At 37.9% G+C, this 21,555-nt stretch overlaps 2 protein-coding genes across 2 annotated transcripts; one reads left to right on the plus strand and one right to left on the minus strand.

Annotated features, from left to right (window-relative positions):
* Positions 1 to 379: 379 nt before the first annotated feature.
* LOC129251224 (uncharacterized) lies at positions 380 to 5,592 on the minus strand. Its single transcript, XM_054890578.1, has 3 exons — positions 5,181 to 5,592; positions 1,737 to 5,067; positions 380 to 1,691 (listed from the first exon to the last, which is right to left on the minus strand). Exons 1-3 carry the CDS (start codon positions 5,590 to 5,592, stop codon positions 380 to 382), a joined length of 5,055 nt encoding a protein of 1,684 aa, XP_054746553.1.
* A 265-nt stretch (positions 5,593 to 5,857) lies between these two features.
* LOC129251225 (uncharacterized) lies at positions 5,858 to 7,051 on the plus strand. The gene has a single exon (XM_054890579.1). The coding sequence runs from the start codon at positions 5,858 to 5,860 to the stop codon at positions 7,049 to 7,051; it is 1,194 nt and encodes a 397-aa protein (XP_054746554.1).
* Positions 7,052 to 21,555: the final 14,504 nt, after the last annotated feature.

Raw genomic sequence — 21,555 nt, forward strand, 5'->3', positions numbered from 1 at the left:
TAATGTTGCGGTAGGACCAAGTTGATTGAAGCGATGAAATATCCGGATCGAAGGACCTCACTAATGATGAACACAAATTCCTGTTGGTTATTGTAGCGATGATATTGCGGCAGAAATTCCCAATTTAAAATATGTTGCTTCTGATTCAAAATTACAATTTTTTCTCTCTTTATTTTACAAAATGTTCCGTATTTATACACATTTCTTTACAAACAAAACCTACTTAATTCACAGAAAATTATAACAAATAACAAAAGTTGAAAAACATTAAAGTATTTTAACTAATATTAAATTGAACTCAACATACCGCCGCCCTTGAACTATCTGAATAAGTTCAAAACAAAATATTAAAAAGAAAATGAAAAGCCTTGAAAAACATTTACGATAAGTTATTAGTTTCTTCATGAAATAAATCTCCTTTCGTTGGCAAAAGGCAAAGTTTGACTATAGGGCGAACCAATTCGCCATGCGGTGTTTTCAACGTAACTACTCTTACGCGTCCATCGGTACCATGATGGCATTTGATCACTCGTGCAATCGTCCACTTCGTCGGAGGATTAGGCTCGTTGAATACAGCAACCACATCCCCTTCTTCAATGTTGCGTGAAGAACGAAACCATTTAGTGCGACGTTGTAAGCTCACGAGGTACTCGTCTCTCCAACGACGCCAGAAATGTTGTCTCATGGCAGAAATTGCTTGCCATCGCTGTCGAAGATTTCCACGAAACCCTTGACCCTCAGGTTCCGGTATTGACTTAAGCGGTTCACCGACTATGAAATGTCCGGGAGTTAAAACTTCTAAGTCACCAGCAGCTTCAGAGTTGTCACAGAGTGGGCGAGAGTTTACGCAAGCTTCTATTTCAGTCAAAAGTGTGTTGAACTCTTCGTATGATAGTGGAACTTCTCCTAATACGCGTTTTAAATGATACTTAACACGTTTGACTCCGGTCTCCCAGTAACCTCCCATATGGGGTGCAGCCGGTGGATTAAATCGCCATTCGATATTCGAGTCCGCAAAGAAAGAGCGAAGTTTAATATCAGCCATGCACTGTTGAAATGCAATGCGCAACTCCTTCTCGGCTCCAACGAAATTTGTACCGTTATCTGATGCCATGACCTTACAAAATCCTCGACGATTTGTGAACCTTTTAAATGCATTTAGGAAAGCTGGTGTTGACAGGTCACCAACAAATTCGAGATGCATCGCACCAGTGCACATACAAATGAACGAACAAATGTAGCCTTTGGTAGCCTTAGCTCCTCTTCCTTGGGTGAATTTGTAGAGGTAAGGTCCAGCGAAGTCAACAGCAGTGTGAGTAAAACAACGGGCGTAGGTTGTGCGAATGACAGGTAGATCACCCATGACTTGTGTGGTAAGATTGCGATTCAAATAAGTGCATTTCACGCACTTATGGTATATATTACGGATCAAGCTACGAGCGCCGATAACCCAATAACGACGTTGCAAGACAGTTTGCATAATGCGGGGCCCAGCGTGCAAAGTGACCTTGTGTATTTCGCAGATTATTAACTTAGCAAGCGGACAATTCTTAGGCAAAATAATGGGATGCCTAACATCTGGAGCGATTTCATTATTTTTTATTCTTCCTCCAACACGTAGAACACAAGTCCCATCCAGAAAGGGCTGCAGACGCAAAAGACTACTGCGAAGTGGGATTGGTCTTTTAGCGCTGCAAGAAGAAATTTCATTAGAAAAATAAAACTGTTGCGTATACCTTATTAGGCGAAGTTCAGCTTCAAATAACTCTTGGCAACTCGGTGTACCAAAACGCTTTATAACATTAAGCCGTTTGTTAGCCCGAATGTTAGTCAAAAAGCGTAAAACGTAGGAAATAACTCGACGCAGCTTAGAATACGATGAGTATTTTGTCATCACGGACCAATAATCTGTAGAATTAGTCACATGGGCACGAATACTATTTCGTACGCCCAGCTCTGTAGTGTGCTCTTTAGATTTTTTCTGCTTCCATAATTGTTCAGTGCTTTTCAGGAAAATAGGACCAGCCCACCACAATTGATGACGTAATAATTCGGAGGGAGTTATACCTCTTGAAGCACAATCTGCAGGATTCTGTTCAGAACGAACGTGGTTCCAACATTCGGGAGGCAAAACTTCTTGAATATCAGCTACGCGGTTGGCTATAAATGTCACCCATCTGCTGGGGTGAGCTTGTAACCATGCCAATGTTATAGTAGAATCAGTCCAAGCGAAAAGCGGATAACGGAGTTCAGACCAGCAGTGCAGCACGCTTCGCACTAGTTTAGCAGCAAGATGAGCGGCGCATAATTCAAGACGTGGCAGCGTTGTCGGCTTAAGCGGAGCTACCTTGGTTTTCGACGAAATTAATGACACAGTAATGCTACCGTCGCTTTGTGTTGTTCGTGCATACAAGACGGCGGCGTAAGCGCGCTCGGACGCGTCTGCGAATACGTGCAATTGCGTAAATGACCCAGCTACTTCAGTACCAAACCAACGGTTCACCTTCAAATGTGCCAATTGCTTGAGCTCTATGCGATGCTCCAACCACTTCGTTGCGATAGACTCAGGAATGATATCATCCCAACCTACCTTAGTGCGCCATATGTCTTGAAACCAAATTTTTGAATTTATAGTAGCGGGAGCAAGCAAGCCCAGAGGATCGAAGAGCGTACTTGCATCTGATAGAAACATGCGCTTGGTCAACTTAACTGGCGGTTCCCTCAAGTTAATAGCAAACGTGAGATAGTCTCCTTCTGTGTTCCAGATAAGACCTAAAGCGTGAACATCCTTATCGTCGACAATATAATGTGATATGTTCGTAGATGCATTAGAAATGCTTGCGATTAGTTCAGCGCAGTTCGATGCCCACTTACGAAGTTCAAACCCCCCTTCCCTCAATATTTCGGAAATATTTTGCTGCAACAATTGAAGTTCTTCTTTACTAGATGCACCAGTAAGTAGATCATCCATGTAAAAATCCTTGAGAATAACACCAACAGCCCTAGCACAACCATTCGACGAATCTCTTGCCGTCTGTTGAAGTGATCGGACAGCTAGATGAGACGCAGCTGCCACTCCGTACGTCACGCGAGCCATGCGAAAATCTTGGATAGGCAGGGATGGGTGGCTACGCCATACGATGCGTTGTAAATCGGCGTGTTTTAAGGATACGCAGATTTGACGATACATTTTGGCGACATCTGCTGTTACAGCATAGCGGTGTGTTCTAAAGCGAAGTAAGATGGAGTATAAATCTTCCTGCAATTGAGGTCCTATAAATAATGCGTCATTCAGCGAATTCCCGGAAGTCGATTTTGCGGACGCGTTAAATACAACCCTCAATTTGGTCGTGGTACTATTTTCCTTTAAAACAGGATGATGAGGCATATAATACGTTGGATTCATAGTCTCTGACGTGACCTGCATATGTTTCATGTCAATGAGTTCATTCATGAATTCATTGTAGCGTAAACGAAGATCGGAGTCACAAGCGAGTCTTCTTTCAAGTCGTAACAAATTCCGGATAGCAAAGTTTCGCGACTCTCCCAGAGCTACATCGGGCTTCAGCGGCAATTCGACGACAAACCGTCCGTTAGGTTCCCTTCGATGCGTTGTTTCAAAATGGTCTTCACAGTAACGCTCCTCATGCGTAAGATACGTTTTTTGCGGAGCTTCCTCTAACTCCCATAACTTGTTCAATGCTCGATCCAAATGAACATCGCAATGTAACGACTGTAAGCGTGGCATATCAGGCTCAGATCCATTCACACTTCCAAACAGAGTCCACCCAAAGACCGTCAGTTGAGCCATAGGAGCTCCAGATGGACCCTTACGAAGTTCTGTACAGATCAGTTGATCCATAACGTCCATTCCAATCAATATATCGACCCGTCCAGGCTTCATAAAATGGGGATCGGCTAAAAGCAAACCTCGGATATGTGGCCACGATGAAGTAGCTATAGTCTGTGTTGGCAAGTCGCTTGTAATTTTAGACAGAATTAACGTTTTGACAATAAAGCATTGATTTGTGGAGAAAGAAGAAAGAGAAAGTGATACTTCACCTCTAGCTCGTCCTCCTTGCGCTGACCCAATTCCAGTAATGTTAACTTCAGATGTTGATCGCGGCAGGCCTAAGGGTTGCACACACGCTTCGGTTACAAAGGAAGCATGTGATCCAGAATCGAAAAGTGCACGTGCGGGCTGCCAATTACCAGAACAGTCGCGTACCTTCACTAATGCGGTGGATAACAGCACAACTCTTTCTACAGCTATGGGTGGATTGGAGCTCGAGTTCAAGCATGAAGAAACGCGTGGAACGTCGACGTTTGCTGGAAGTTCAAAAGCTTTTGCGCTTACCTTTGATGTGGCGTCAGCAGCGCATAACGAATGCGTCGCGTTGCCGATGTAATTGTTCACTGCGGTAACGGTCGTTGACTGCAAGGCACCGTGCAGCAGAGTGTGATGACGTTGTTTACACATGCGGCAAGTGGAAGCACTGTTACAACGGTCTTTATAGTGACCTGAACTTAAGCAGTTGAAGCATATGTGACCTTGCTTCACGAACTGTGATTTTGTAGACAAGTCCAATTCACGAAATTTTTCACAACTGTAAATTTTATGAGGTCCACTACAATATGCACACACGTTACTTTGTTTTGATACCGCGTGGAACACATTTGTCGACTTGCTTGCTGATGCAGTTTTAACCTTAATTGGTACTGATGTTGTTGACGACGTAAACATAGATAACGATCGGCATCTTATCTCTAAAAATGTTATTAGTTGCTCAAAAGATGGAGGATCATCACTAACGAGCGATAACTCCCACTGCTTACGCGTTTCGAATGCCAACTTACTGACGACCTCATGTACCAACCAATCATCCCAAAAATCAATCGGACGACCCAACGCTTTAAGCTCGCGAATATGCTGTTGGAACGCATCAATTACACCTTTGATTGCGTCAGCATTGTCATGCGTAGCCCTTTTAATTTCAGCCAACGCGCGAAGATGAGATTCCACAATTACACGAATAACCTTATACCGCGATGTTAATAGACCCCAAGCTTCAACGTAATTTGCGTCACATATTTTAAAACCACTGATAATTTTCACGCGTCACCTTTCAAGCAGCTTCGGAGATAGTGCAACTTTTGTCCATCTGATAAAGTAGAGTTACTATCAACTAACGAGGAAAACGCGTCGAAAAAACCAATCCATTCTGTAGAGTCACCGGAGAATGTGGGCAACTCCATTTTCGGTAAACGTATAACCGTGGACACAGATGCCTTTGTGGAGCTATCTTGCGATTTAGTACGACAATTTTTCACGCGGCTAAAGTTAGCTGAAGCTGTAGAGTACCAAGTTTCGGCTTGGATACGCACATTTTCTTCAATTTCAATAACATCGGCACCACACGTAATTTCTACAGCGTCTTGAGCAACGTTAAAACGAACCCACTGTTCACTCAATAACTGAAGGTAGCTTGCAATATTCTCTGCATCCATAGTGAATGCCTCATCAATACTTTTTGCCATATACCGTTTAATGGCATTGAGAGCGGAATCGCGCGTTTTAGTAGAATTCGACATTTTTAATGTAACAGAAACAGTCGCAAACTACTGCCCCAAGCATACGAACGTATTTTCGCGAAAATCGATATTAAAGCAAAACGCGCAAAGTCTTATAGTCAAAAAAAAAAAAAAATAGTGATAATTAATTTAACAACTAGACCATTAACAAACTCTAAATATACATATATATATATTATATATATATAATTATAATACTAATAACATTGAACAAGTGAATTTTCAATTTGTGTAATAGGAATTACCTTCTTATCCCTCACTCAAAATGAATAAGCCACCGGACAATAAAGTAAATTTACCTCCCAATTTACCTGCACTCAAATGGGACAAAACAAAACAATCAAACTTTACATCGAACGAACCGGTATACCTACTCATGTCCAGACCCAATAACTCAGACAATTTAAAGAATGTATCACCTTTTTTGATTCAAAAAGCAATCAACTCAACTTGCGGCGAAGTTGAATATTGCAAAAAAATTATTAGCGGCCAAATTTTGATCAAAACCAAAAACGGCTCACAAGCGAACAAATTAACGACATTAACAGCACTTTCAAACACAATCATAGTTGAGATTACACCACACAAGACACTTAATTATTCGAAAGGCGTAATATATTGTAACGAACTAAGATCAATACCCGAAAGTGAAATTCTCGATGAACTAAAACCCCAAAATGTATGCGAGGTGAAAAAAATACTCAAAAAAGTGAACAATGACCTGATTGAAACAGGATTAATTATATTAACATTTGCCACAACAACATTGCCAACGAAAATAAACATCGGTTATATTAAAACAACAGTTCGCCCATACATCCCCCCACCAATGCGATGCAAAAATTGTTTTAAATTTAATCACGTAGCAAAATTCTGCAAAAGTCCAAAGTCCTGCCATAACTGTGCAAGCAATTACCATGTTAACGACGAAAACCAAGAGAAGTGTAATAATCCTACGAAATGCGGCAATTGCGATGCGAACGGAGTAACATGTACTAATCACACCACTCTCGACAAAAAATGTCCCATATTCATACGCGAGAAAGAAATCCAAACAATTAAGATCACCTCACAAGTCGACAACAAAACTGCACGAGCTATTTACAAAGAACGACATCCACACAACAACTATACATTTGCACAAGTCACCAGTCAACATACTTCTAAACAAACAACACTCAACTCACAATCAGAACATCAAAACTCACCACACTTTAATCACCCACTCGCAGTACAGCCAACAAAACCACCAACAAAGCCAACCACACCAACTACCAATTCTCTCACTGAAAATAGCATGGAAAGACAAATCATGCAATATTCAGATGTAATGAGCGAATCAGAGACAGATGACAGCTTAGAATCCACATCTACATCAAAGCAGAAGATAAAAATCCTACCAAAAAATACATCGAAACGACTACAATCACAGATAAAAAAACTTAACAAAAAAAAGTAACCCAACTAACACCACAACTAGCCAAAACATTAATTATCCTAATATTCCTAAAAACAGAACTATATATACTTATACATACTTATTCTTAACTTACTTACACCTTATATAAATACTTATTAAATCTTAATTTAGTTAATTCAAAACAAAAACACGAACACTAATCTATTCTACTGATATATGACGCCCTCACTAAAAATCATACAATGGAATATACGAGGATACCAAAATAACTACAACGAACTACAAATATTAATAACACAAATCAGACCACACGTAATTACCCTGCAAGAGACACACATCCAAAACTCGATACCAATACCAACGCCTATTAATTATAATATATACACATCCACAAACCCATGCAACTCATTTGGAGGATCTGCTATTCTTATACATAAATCCATACAGCATAAAATAATAAACCACACTACTAACACTTTTGATATAGTTAGTATACAAATACAGTCCGTACTCAAATTTACAATTAGTTCCATCTACCTTTCACCAAACAAAAACTTCAATACCAAAAACCTTCAAGATATATTTGACAGCTTGCAACAACCAATTTTAATTACCGGTGACTTTAATAGTTGGCATCCAAACTGGGGATCCCCCAAAAGCAACAGCAGAGGTAATAAGCTCTTTAAATTCGTTAGTCAATCAAGACTAATTCTTTTGAACGATGGCTCACCAACCCACTTTACAACACACCATACATTCACTCATGTGGATTTAACCATAGCTTCACCTTCCATAGCCCTGCAGAGTAATTGGCAAGTAGAATCCTGCCTTTTTGGCAGCGACCACTTCCCAATAACCACAACCATCTCTAACAACCAATCAAACACCACAATAAATATCAGACCCAGGTTTAACCTTAATAAAGCTAATTGGGAAAAATTCAGCACCCTAGCGAATATACTATGTCAAGCTAAACCACACAGCAATAATACAAATAAAGAAGCGGCCACGCTACACAAAATCATACTCCAAAGCGCAAATGAAGCAATCCCTCAAACGAATTACAATACGAAAAAATGTACACCTTGGTGGAACAAAGAACTCGAAAGATTGAAGAAAGATAGAAATCGCTTTTGGAATAAAGTAAAAAGACACATAACAACTGAAAACATAATTAACTACAAAAGAGCAAATGCTCTATTTAAAAGGGAACTTAAATTATCCAAAAACAAGGCAATGCATAAGTTTACAAGCCACATTCACCCCCATACACCCACTGGACAGTTATGGCACACTATACGTCGATTATGCGGCTTAAAACCATATCTTCCGATACACAGTATAGCCCTACAAGATCCAATCCAAACTACCACAACCAATAAACTTACAATAGCCAACTCATTTGGAAAATACTGGTCAAATGAAGCCAGCGACACCAACTTTACACGATCATTTTTAGACCACAAATACTCCTCCTTAACACCAATTAACAGCTTAACCCCAAGCAAAACTGCGCTCCAAATAGAAAGCGATATAACTCCAATAGAACTCTCTATAGCTTTGTCAAAACTTAAGGGTCGCACCCCAGGTACTGATAGAATTTCTTACCCCATGATAAAAAACTTACCGGCGGCCATGAAAACCCGTTTACTTTGTCTTTATAACAATATTTTAAACAATCAAATTCCTCAAATGTTCAAAAGCAGTCTCGTCCTCCCTATACATAAACCAAACCGAGATAAATCCTCCATCAAATCCTACCGTCCAATATCCTTGAATCCGGTCTGCGCAAAATTATTAGATAAAGTAGTAGCTAATCGGCTATGGTGGTTTGTTTCCTGCAACAAACTACTACATAGCCAGCAAATTGGATTCAGAAAGGGTAAATCAGTGTCTGATTATCTAGTATATCTAGACCATCAGATCACGTCCTCCCTATCCCAAAAAAAGCATTTGTCAATCATCTCACTCGACTTTACTAAAGCATTTGACAAAATCGGAGTACACACCATTCTAGACCAGCTCTTAGAATGGAAAATAGGTCCTAAAATATTAAACTATATCAAAAATTTTATGACAAACAGAAAAATTAAAGTAAGAATAGATTCTCACTTCTCCGAAACATATCCACTACAGAATGGGATACCCCAAGGATCCCCAATTTCAGTCATACTATTTCTTATAGCATACCACAAACTCAGCAACATTTTATCATTACACAAAGAAATAGACTTTCTGGCTTACGCAGACGATTTCACTCTCATAAAAAAAATGAATAAACATGAAAATACAAACATAAATCTCAACGACATTCACAACGATATTTTGAACTGGTGCAATTACTCAGGTGCAAGCCTCTCAACAGAAAAAAGTAAACACATGCACATATGCAGGAAAAAACACTGTCATCCAAATATCACATGCAACAACTTTACAATAAACAACGCCGAAAACTTAAAAATATTAGGTATCGAATTTAATAAAAGATATAGATGGGAAGCCCACATTTCAAAACTTGTCAACTCATTAAATAAACGTTTGAACATAATAAAATGCCTTTCGAGCCCAAAACTGAATGCTAACACTAGTTCAATCATTGCCGCTACCAAATCTTTAATTGTATCAAAAATTTACTATGGATTATACCTTTTTGGCTATACACCTAAGTCCAATATCAACAAACTCAACTCATTACTAAACTCTGCTATACGAACCGCCTTAGGCGCATACCGTACTACACCGATTCGCAACATGACGTTCGAAACAGGCATACCTCCGTTAACACAAATGAGGGAGTTTGCCACAACAAAACTTTGCAAAAACCTAATCGTTAATGACCAGTCAACACTTTCAAAACTTACACACACAAAATAATAATTTCTAAACGAAAACACAAAATTCAATCAACACTCAAACGCATAATAGAAAAATCACTGGAATTAGATATTCCCATCAATTATAAACCTAAGACCATCACCCGATTTCCTGGATGGCAACTACCTTTCAATGCCATAGATACATCACTCCACCATTGGAAAAAAGAAAATACGCCTTCAACAATATTCCAAAAACTCTTCTCAGAATTAACCAACAAACTTATAAAAAAAAAGTTCAAACTAATCTTCACAGACGGTTCAAAGAGCGCAAACCAAACAAGCTTCAGCGTTATATACAATGACAGAATATTAATTAGCAAGGTTTTACCTTATTACAGCACAAATTTTGCTGCAGAAACGATAGCCATATTTGAAGCAGTACAATATGCTAGCAAAACACCTGGAAAATTTGCAATTTGTTCCGATTCCTTAGCCTCATTAGAAATGATAAAAAATATAAACAATAATAATTATTACACAGACTACATAAGAAACTGCTTACTAAAATTCAAAAATAAAATCGAACTCATATGGATACCAGGACACGCTAAAATCAAGGGCAACGAGTTAGCAGATTTAGCAGCAAAAGAAGCACAAAACCGCCCCCTAACTATGTCTCTGAACCTCCTACACACAGATATTAAAAAACATATAACAAAAATATTCAAAAATACACAACACTCCACATACGAACAAACAACAAGTTGGTACAAATTTGTTAACCCAAAGAAGCAAGCGATCAATGAACACACATTTACACATAATACTAACATAACTAGAAGGGAAATAACAAAAATAATTAGACTACGACTTGGGCACACACGACTAACACACGAATATTTAATAAAAAAAGACCTAAATATCTGCAAATACTGCAATACCTCAGCTCCAAACATCAAACACATCCTAGACGACTGCACACATTTTACAAACCACAGAAAATCACTAAACAACACAAAACCTACTGATCTACTTTTAAACAATTCTACAGAGAACATTATTAAACTTATAAACTATTTAAAATATTGTAATATCTTAAATGAAATTTAGCTAACACCCTACATACACATATATACACACCCAGTATATTAGCTTAAGGCCGCAGTAGCCATAGCTATAAGTTTTTTTTTGTATTTTATAGTTAACTATAAATACAATTGTCAATAAAAAAAAAAAAAAAAAAAAAAAAATGTAACAGAAAATCAATCTTTAGAATTTTCGCGATGTTAAATGCAGGAACGGCTGCACAAACGTACACACGATTTATTGCACAAAAATAATTTTCTTAATAATCGTTGCGCCTTTTGCTACGCGTATGTATGTACACAAGCGAATGCATATATGCAAAAGGCAAGCGGTGTGACTATATCCGGCTCGAAGGACCAAAAATGTTGCGGGGAGATTCCTGTATGCAGCTACAAAACTGTTGCGGGAAGAACAAATAGTGTTGCGGGGAGAATCCTGTATGCGGCTACAAATCTGTTGCGGGGAGAACTAATAATGTTGCGGGAAGGACCAATAATGTTGCAGGAAGAACCAATAATGTTGCAGGAAGGACCAATAATGTTGCAGGAAGAACCAATAATGTTGCAGGAAGGACCAATAATGTTGCAGGAAGAACCAATAATGTTGCAGGAAGAATCTTGAAGGCGGCTATAAATTCGTTGCAGGGAGAATCCTTAATTCTTAATGTTGCGGTAGGACCAAGTTGATTGAAGCGATGAAATATCCGGATCGAAGGACCTCACTAATGATGAACACAAATTCCTGTTGGTTATTGTAGCGATGATATTGCGGCAGAAATTCCCAATTTAAAATATGTTGCTTCTGATTCAAAATTACAATTTTTTCTCTCTTTATTTTACAAAATGTTCCGTATTTATACACATTTCTTTACAAACAAAACCTACTTAATTCACAGAAAATTATAACAAATAACAAAAGTTGAAAAACATTAAAGTATTTTAACTAATATTAAATTCAACTCAACAGGTGCTATAAATTTGATTCGACTTATGGATTTTTTCATCTTTCATCTTCATACCATAGAAATTGATCATTTTTTTATATAAACGTCAGAATTTTGCTATAACAGTAATAACTTTGCTGCAAAAGTGAAAAAGTCTGAAATTTACACACAGTTCAACTTTAACTTCGATTAACTTTTTAAGGAGTCAATTTATGGAAAAATTATATGAGATCTTTTTTGTAGAGAGTTAAAATTGCCTTCAGAATATGTATTTTTCATAGCTGTAAATTAGCATACTAGAGGAAAGAAAAGTTTATTCCAAAAAGTAGCAAAATCCCATGTTATATAAATGGGAAATATATCGTGTTTGGGGCAAGGTTTATTCTGAATATTAAGAGCTGATTTTGATCTGATAATTTTTCTTAGACGGAAAACTAAAAGTATAGGGGGCGGCGAAAGAAAAATAATCAAATTGGTAAATAACGGACACCCTAATATACATTCCAATAAAGTTATGCAAAAAAAAATATTTGGTTTATTAAAACATGCCAAAAAAATGTTAAAATAGAAAGTATTACATTTTGTTACAGTTTTGCTCTTCAGTGTATATATATAACTAACGGGTGATTTTTTAGCTATTACCTTTTTAGAAAGTTGGTTTAAACAGCTGACGCACGTTTCGTGTTTTGTTTCACTGTCAAACATCTTCAGTTTGGTCTATAGTTTAACCATGAATCGTCTTACAAACGAACAACGCTTGCAAATCATTGAATTTTATTACAAAAATGCGTGTTCTGTTAAGAAAGTTTATCGCGCGCTTCTTCCATTTTATGGTCAGTTTAATCGACCCACTGAAGCGGCTATTCGAGCTATTGTGACTAAATGTAGAACCAAATTTACATTATTCGACATCAAACCACCAACTCGCTTACGTAGAGTGCGAACTGAAGAAAATATCGCAGCTGTATCGGCCACTGTTAATGATGACCATCAATTATCGATTCGCCGCCGTTCGCAGCAATTGGGCCTCTGTTACTCAACAACGTGGAAAATTCTCCGAAAGGATTTAGGTGTGAAGCCTTTCAAAATACAGCTGGTACAAGAATTGAAGCCGAACAACCTACCGCAACGCAGAATTTTTGGTGAATGGGCTCTTGGAAAGTTGGCCGAAGATCCACTTTTTTATCGAAAAATTGTGTTCAGTGACGAAGCTCATTTTTGGATCAATGGATACGTAAATAAGCAGAATTAGCGATTTTGGAGTGAAGATCAGCCAGAAGAATTGCAAGAGCTACCAATGTATTAAGAAAAGGTCACAGTTTGGTGAGGTTTATGAGTTAGAGGTATCATTGGATCGTACTTCTTCAAAGATTCTGCGAATCGTAACGTAACTGTGAATGGTGAGCGCTACCGTGAAATGATATCCAACTTTTTTTTGCCCAAAATGCAAGAGCTTGACTTGCATGACATGTGGTTTCAGCAAGACGATGCCACATGCCACACAGCACGCGTAACAATGGACTTGTTGAGCGGCGAGTTCGGTGAACATTTTATTTTACGATCGGGATCTGTCAATTGGCCACCCAGATCGTGCGATATACCGCCTTTAGATTATTTTTTGTGGGGCTCTGTTAAAGCTCATGTCTATTCATACAAGCCTGCTTCAATTAACGCATTGGAAGACAACATTAAAGCCTTTATATGTGGACTAAGCGGATGGACCGTTTGAAGCGCAGTCGCGGTCAACATTTGCATGAAATAATCTTCAAACATTAAATTAAATGGACTGTACTATCGATTTAAATAAAAATGTCATGCATGGCTCAATGGATCAGAGCCAAGTTAAAATTATTCAAACATTTTTCCATTTACAGTATCTAATCAACTAATATTTCTGAAAAAATTCATCAATTTTTGTCCATTGCTATGAAATGTTTTTTTTTTCAATTATTTTTACAAACATTTCTGCCAACATATGGTTTGGTTTTTTCTTGCACATTAAGGTGTCCGTCATTTACCAATTTGATTACTTTTCTTGCGACGCTCCCAAAGTCAGTGGCCTTCTATTGATAAAAACAACTATAAATCTATACAAAAAAATAAATTGAATAAAGTCTTAAAAGAAAAAAATACCAGAAATAAATTCGAAAATTGATGAATACTTGAATACTACGCTACCTCGTGATGATTATCGAGGATTATTAGAGCTAAGTAAAATATTTTTAGGCACAATGAATGTCAAAGAAGTCAAATTTTATAAACCGGGGGCATTCCATCACGCTCGATGGATTTCCAAAGCACTTTATTGCTTAAAAATGTAAATTTTTCGAGACAGTTTCAAGTTAAGCGCAGCATCTGAACAAAGTTTTCAGGACATATCATTGTTCATCGTGTTTGTGTATGCTCCATTTTGGTACTCTGCACCGCTAGCTGCAGCTGCACCGAATCAAGACCTTGAATTCATCAAACCTGTTTACCAATATAGAATGATCGATAGAAATCTGTCCGATGCAGTTTTCAGAAAATTTCGGAATCATCTATGGTACTTAAGTCCTGAAACAGGGGTTCTAGCATTTTTCGATAAAAGTTTATCTTATAGTTTAAAGCAAAAAATGGTAGAAGCATTAAAATTGAGCGATGACGATCAGTTTGATGCTCCTAAACGCTTCATATTTAATTCCGATGATTTCAAATGGTTCATAAATAAAGACATTGATTACTTTATAAACGAAAATTCTTTAAACTTTTTTGAAAGATTTGATATTAATACCAGCTTTCTTCAATTAGACAGCAGTAAATGGGTAGAAGATCCTGGATATTTGACAGATTTAGAAATTGTAAGAAATTTAAGAGTAGTCAATGACAATGCAGAAAGAGCTATAAAATTGTCGGAAGAATATGTTAACGTTTTAGCAAGAAGTGAAGATGACAAACAATATGTAATCCAGATTGTAAGCGAGTAGAAAAAAAAATTTAACTAAAACATGTTTACTAAAATAAATCGTGCATTCTTAGGTGGTATAAATTTGATTCGACTTATGGATTTTTTCATCTTTCATCTTCATACCATAGAAATTGATCATTTTTTTATATAAACGTCAGAATTTTGCTATAACAGTAATAACTTTGCTGCAAAAGTGAAAAAGTCTGAAATTTACACACAGTTCAACTTTAACTTCGATTAACTTTTTAAGGAGTCAATTTATGGAAAAATTATATGAGATCTTTTCTGTAGAGAGTTAAAATTGCCTTCAGAATATGTATTTTTCATAGCTGTAAATTAGCATACTAGAGGAAAGAAAAGTTTATTCCAAAAAGTAGCAAAATCCCATGTTATATAAATGGGAAATATATCGTGTTTGGGGCAAGGTTTATTCTGAATATTAAGAGCTGATTTTGATCTGATAATTTTTCTTAGACGGAAAACTAAAAGTATAGGGGGCGTCGCAAGAAAAATAATCAAATTGGTAAATAACGGACACCCTAATATACATTCCAATAAAGTTATGCAAAAAAAAAATATTTTTAAAATAGAAAGTATTACATTTTGTTACAGTTTTGCTCTTCAGTGTATATATATAACTAACGGGTGATTTTTTAGCTATTACCTTTTTAAAAAGTTGGTTTAAACAGCTGACGCACGTTTCGTGTTTTGTTTCACTGTCAAACATCTTCAGTTTGGTCTATAGTTTAACCATGAATCGTCTTACAAACGAACAACGCTTGCAAATCATTGAATTTTATTACAAAAATGCGTGTTCTGTTAAGAAAGTTTATCGCGCGCTTCTTCCATTTTATGGTCAGTTTAATCGACCCACTGAAGCGGCTATTCGAGCTATTGTGACTAAATTTAGAACCAAATTTACATTATTCGACATCAAACCACCAACACGCTTACGTAGAGTGCGAACTGAAGAAAATATCGCAGCTGTATTGGCCACTGTTAATGATGACCATCAATTATCGATTCGCCGCCGTTCGCAGCAATTGGGCCTCTGTTACTCAACAACGTGGAAAATTCTCCGAAAGGATTTAGGTGTGAAGCCTTTCAAAAGCTGGTACAAGAATTGAAGCCGAACAACCTACCGCAACGCAGAATTTTTGGTGAATGGGCTCTTGGAAAGTTGGCCGAAGATCCACTTTTTTATCGAAAAATTGTGTTCAGCGACGAAGCTCATTTTTGGATCAATGGATACGTAAATAAGCAGAATTAGCGATTTTGGAGTGAAGATCAGCCAGAAGAATTGCAAGAGCTACCAATGTATTAAGAAAAGGTCACAGTTTGGGGAGGTTTATGGGCTAGAGGTATCATTGGATCGTACTTCTTCAAAGATCCTGCGAATCGTAACGTAACTGTGAATGGTGAGCGCTACCGTGAAATGATATCCAACTTTTTTTTGCCCAAAATGCAAGAGCTTGACTTGCATGACATGTGGTTTCAGCAAGACGATGCCACATGCCACACAGCACGCGTAACAATGGACTTGTTGAGCGGCGAGTTCGGTGCGACATACCGCCTTTAGATTATTTTTTGTGGGGCTCTGTTAAAGCTCATGTCTATTCATACAAACCTGCTTCAATTAACGCATTGAAAGACAATATTAAAGCCTTTATATGTGGACTAAGCGGATGGACCATTTGAAGCGCAGTCGCGGTCAACATTTGCATGAAATAATCTTCAAACATTAAATTAAATGGGCTGTACTTTCGATTTAAATGAAAATGTCATGCATGGCTCAATGGATCTGAGCCAAGTAAAAATTATTCAAACATTTTTCCATTTACAGTATCTAATCAACTAATATTTCTGAAAAAACTCATCAATTTTTGTCCATTGCTATGAAATGTTTTTTTTTCAATTATTTTTACAAACATTTCTGCCAACATATGGTTTGGTTTTTTCTTGCACATTAAGGTGTCCGTCATTTACCAATTTGATTACTTTTCTTGCGACGCTCCCAAAGTCAGTGGCCTTCTATTGATAAAAACAACTATAAATCTATACAAAAAAATAAATTGAAAAAAGTCTTAAAAGAAAAAAATACCAGAAATAAATTCGAAAATTGATGAATACTTGAATACTACGCTACCTCGTGATGATTATCGAGAATTATTAGAGCTAAGTAAAATATTTTTAGGCACAATGAATGTCAAAGAAATCAAATTTTATAAACCGGGGGCATTCCATCACGCTCGATGGATGTCCAAAGCACTTTATTGCTTAAAAATGTATATTTTTCGAGACAGTTTCAAGTTAAGCGCAGCATATGAACAAAGTTTTCAGGACATAGCATTGTTCGTCGTGTTTGTGTATGTTCCATTTTGGTACTCTGCACCGCTAGCTGCAGCTGCACCGAATCAAGACCTTGAATTCATCAAATCTGTTTACCAATATAGAACGATCGATAGAAATCTGTCCGATGCAGTTTTCAGAAAATTTCGGAATCATCTATGGTACTTAAGTTCTGAAACAGGGGTTCTAGCATTTTTCGATAAAGGTTTATCTTATAGTTTAAAGCAAAAAATGGTAGAAGCATTAAAATTGAGCGATGACGATCAGTTTGATGCTCCTAAACGCTTCATATTTAATTCCGATGATTTCAAATGGTTCATAAATAAAGAGATTGATTACTTTATAAACGAAAATTCTTTAAACTTTTTTGAAAGATTTGATATTAATACCAGCTTTCTTCAATTAGACAGCAGTAAATGGGTAGAAGATCCTGGATATTTGAGAGGTTTAGAAATTGTAAGAAATTTAAAAGTAGTCAATGACAATGCAGAAAGAGCTGTTAAATTGTCGGAAGAATATGTTAACGTTTTAGCAAGAAGTGAAGATGACAAATGTAATCCAGATTGTAAGCGAGTAGAAAAAAAAATTTAACTAAAACATGTTTAATAAAATAAATCGTGCATTCTTAGGTGGTATAAATTTGATTCGACTTATGGATTTTTTCATCTTTCATCTTCATACCATAGAAATTGATCATTTTTTTATATAAACGTCAGAATTTTGCTATAACAGTAATAACTTTGCTGAAAAAGTGAAAAAGTCTGAAATTTACACACAGTTCAACTTTAACTTCGATTATCTTTTAAAGGAGTCAATTTATCGAAAAATTATATGAGATCTTTTTTGTAGAGAGTTAAAATTGCCTTCAGAATATGTATTTTTCATAGCTGTAAATTAGCATACTAGAGGGAAAACAAGTTTATTCCTAAAAGTAGCAAAATCCCATGTTATACAAATGGGAAATATATCGTGTTTGGGGCAAGGTTTATTCTGAATATTAAGAGCTGATTTTGATCTGATAATTTTGCTTAGGCGGAAGACTAAAAGTATAGGGGGCGTCGCAAGAAAAATAATCAAATTGGTAAATAACGGACACCCTAATATACATTCCAATAAAGTTATGCACAAAAAAAATATTTGGTTTGTTAAAACATGCCAAAAAAAAAATGTTAAAATAGAAAGTATTACAGTTTGTTACAGTTTTGCTCTTCAGTGTATATATATAACTAACGGGTGATTTTTTAGCTATTACCGTTTTAAAAAGTTGGTTTAAACAGCTGACGCACGTTTCGTGTTTTGTTTCACTGTCAAACATCTTCAGTTTGGTCTATAGTTTAACCATGAATCGTCTTACAAACGAACAACGCTTGCAAATCATTGAATTTTATTACAAAAATGCGTGTTCTGTTAAGAAAGTTTATCGCGCGCTTCTTCCATTTTATGGTCAGTTTAATCGACCCACTGAAGCGGCTATTCGAGCTATTGTGACTAAATTTAGAACCAAATTTACATTATTCGACATCAAACCACCAACACGCTTACGTAGAGTGCGAACTGAAGAAAATATCGCAGCTGTATCGGCCACTGTTAATGATGACCATCAATTATCGATTCGCCGCCGTTCGCAGCAATTGGGCCTCTGTTACTCAACAACGTGGAAAATTCTCCGAAAGGATTTAGGTGTGAAGCCTTTCAAAATACAGCTGGTACAAGAATTGAAGCCGAACAACCTACCGCAACGCAGAATTTTTGGTGAATGGGCTCTTGGAAAGTTGGCCGAAGATCCACTTTTTTATCGAAAAGTTGTGTTCAGCGACGAAGCTCATTTTTAGATCAATGGATACGTAAATAAGCAGAATTAGCGATTTTGGAGTGAAGATCAGCCAGAAGAATTGCAAGAAGTACAAATGTATTAAAACAGGTCACAATTTGGTGCGGTTTATGTGCTAGAGGTATCATTGGATCGTACTTCTTCAAAGATTCTGCGAATCGTAACGTAACTGTGAATGGTGAGCGCTACCGTGAAATGATATCCAACTTTTTTTTGCCCAAAATGCAAGAGCTTGACTTGCATGACATGTGGTTTCAGCAAGACGATGCCACATGCCACACAGCACGCGTAACAATGGACTTGTTGAGCGGCGAGTTCGGTGAACATTTTATTTCACGATCGGGATCTGTCAATTGGCCACCCAGATCGTGCGACATGGTTGGTTGGTTGGTTAGAGTGGTGATTCAGCCAGAATCCAACTAGCGCTTCCGCACCATTTTGTTGCCACATCCTCGTTACCAAATTGTTTAACAGTTATTTGCAGCAGGACTATATCCAGTCTGTGCGGTTTAGGAACCTTATTAGGTTGTTGACGTCTAAGCCAGACAGTTGCTCGAGACTCTCGAACAGCGGTTTGCCCAGGGTTAACATTCTGTCCCTCCATAGGGCAGGGCATTCACAGAGGAAATGGAAGATTGTTTCTTTTTTCTCCGGTTGTTTACAACTGTGACAGTATGTGTTGTGAGGGATGCCCATTTTGGCGGCTTGTTCTCCGATAGACCAGAAGCCAGTTATGACTGCCGTAAGTCTACAGGTGTCCCGTCGTTTCATGTTTATTAATGTCGACGATTGCTTGAGGTTGTAGGTTGGCCATAACGTTCTGCTGATTTTGCATTTCGTCTGGTCTCTCCATCTACAATCTGCAATTCGAAGGTATTTTAGGGAAATTGCGTTCTTGACCGCACCTAGTGGAGTGAATACTGGTACTGCAAGAGCGCTATTCATGGCAGATTCCCCTTTTGCCAGTTCATCAGCTTTTTCGTTGCCTTCTATGTTCCGGTGTCCCGGGACCCAAATTAAGGTTACTCTATGGTTTTCACTCAAGTTGGTGAGGCTATTCCTACTTTGCTCCACCACTTTAGAGGTTGTTATAGTCGCGTCCAGCGCCTGGATTGCGGCTTGGCAATCCGAAAGAATAGCGATATTGCCCTTAAAAGAGAAATCTGCGATTAGTAACCTACAGGCTTCCCCAATTGCTAGTACTTCCGCTTGGAAGACGCTGCTTGTATTAGGGAGACGCACAGATTTCTCAATTCCAAGTCTATGAGAATATATACCAGCTCCAACACCACAATCCATTTTACTGCCATCTGTATAGACTGTGGTATCGAAGTTGTTTAGAGAGAATCCCTTATTCCATTCTTTTTTAGATGGAAAGAGTGTGGCAAAATTCCTATTGAACGTTACCATCGGGACGATGTAGTCAGTCCTCACCGAGGTTAACTGAGTTTGTCGCGATAATAGACTAGCGTGACCATAAGTTTTTCCTTTCCAGCGACCCGCTTCATTTAACCTAAATGCACTCATGGTTGCCGTCTTCTTTATATGTAGGTCTATTGGAATAACGTGTGTCAGTGCATTGAGAGCCTCTCTAGGACATGATCTGATTGCACCGACCGTTATTGCACAGGCTGATCTTTGTATTCTGCCGAGTAATTTGGTATTGTACTCTCTCCCTAGAGCTTTCCACCAAACTACCGAACCATACGATAAAATGGGTCGTATAACCGCCTTATACAGCCATAATGTATGCTTAGGTTGAAGACCCCATCTTCTTCCAAGCATACGCTTACAGGCATATAAAGCAATTTCTGCTTTCCTTACCCGTTCTTCGACGTTTAACTTCCAGCTAAGTTTGGAGTCCAAAATTACCCCTAAGTACTTTGCGCTGGTTGATAAAGACAGAGTTTGTCCGTTGATATTTGGTAGGGTAAAAGTTGGTACCTTATATCTGGTGGTAAAAAGCATAAGTTCTGTTTTACGCGGGTTTAAACTTAGCCCACATCCTGTGGCCCAAGAGTTAAGCTCGCCTAACGCCCTTTGGATGATCCCACTGATCGTATTTGGACACAGTCCTGACACCATTAACACCACATCATCAGCGTACGCCACCACTTTTACCCCACCTCCGTCAAGTTTTATTAAGATTTTGCTAATCACACATAGCCAAAGAAGTGGAGATAATACTCCCCCTTGTGGAGTGCCTCCGTGGACCTTCTTGGTTATGTTGATATTACCCATATTAGCTTTGATGATCCTGGTTTCTAGCATGGAGATGATCCAGTTACTGATGCAACTGTCCACTTCCAGGTCTATCAACGCCCGTTGGATGGCATCTGTGCTAACATTGTTAAAGGCGCCTTCGATATCCAAGAATGCCGCCATGGTATAATGTTTGCTCTCTGGAGAGCCCTCTATTGTTCCGATTACCTCGTGAAGCGCTGTCTCCGTAGATTTGCCTTTAAGGTATGCGTGTTGTGCAGTTGGTAAACCCGAGCTCTCCAAAGAGCTTCTGAGGTGCGTATCCAAAAGTCTTTCAAAAGTTTTTAACAGGAAAGACGAAAGACTGATTGG

This window comes from Anastrepha obliqua, unplaced genomic scaffold, assembly GCF_027943255.1.
Source record: "Anastrepha obliqua isolate idAnaObli1 unplaced genomic scaffold, idAnaObli1_1.0 ptg000009l, whole genome shotgun sequence".
Lineage (NCBI taxonomy): Eukaryota > Metazoa > Arthropoda > Insecta > Diptera > Tephritidae > Anastrepha > Anastrepha obliqua.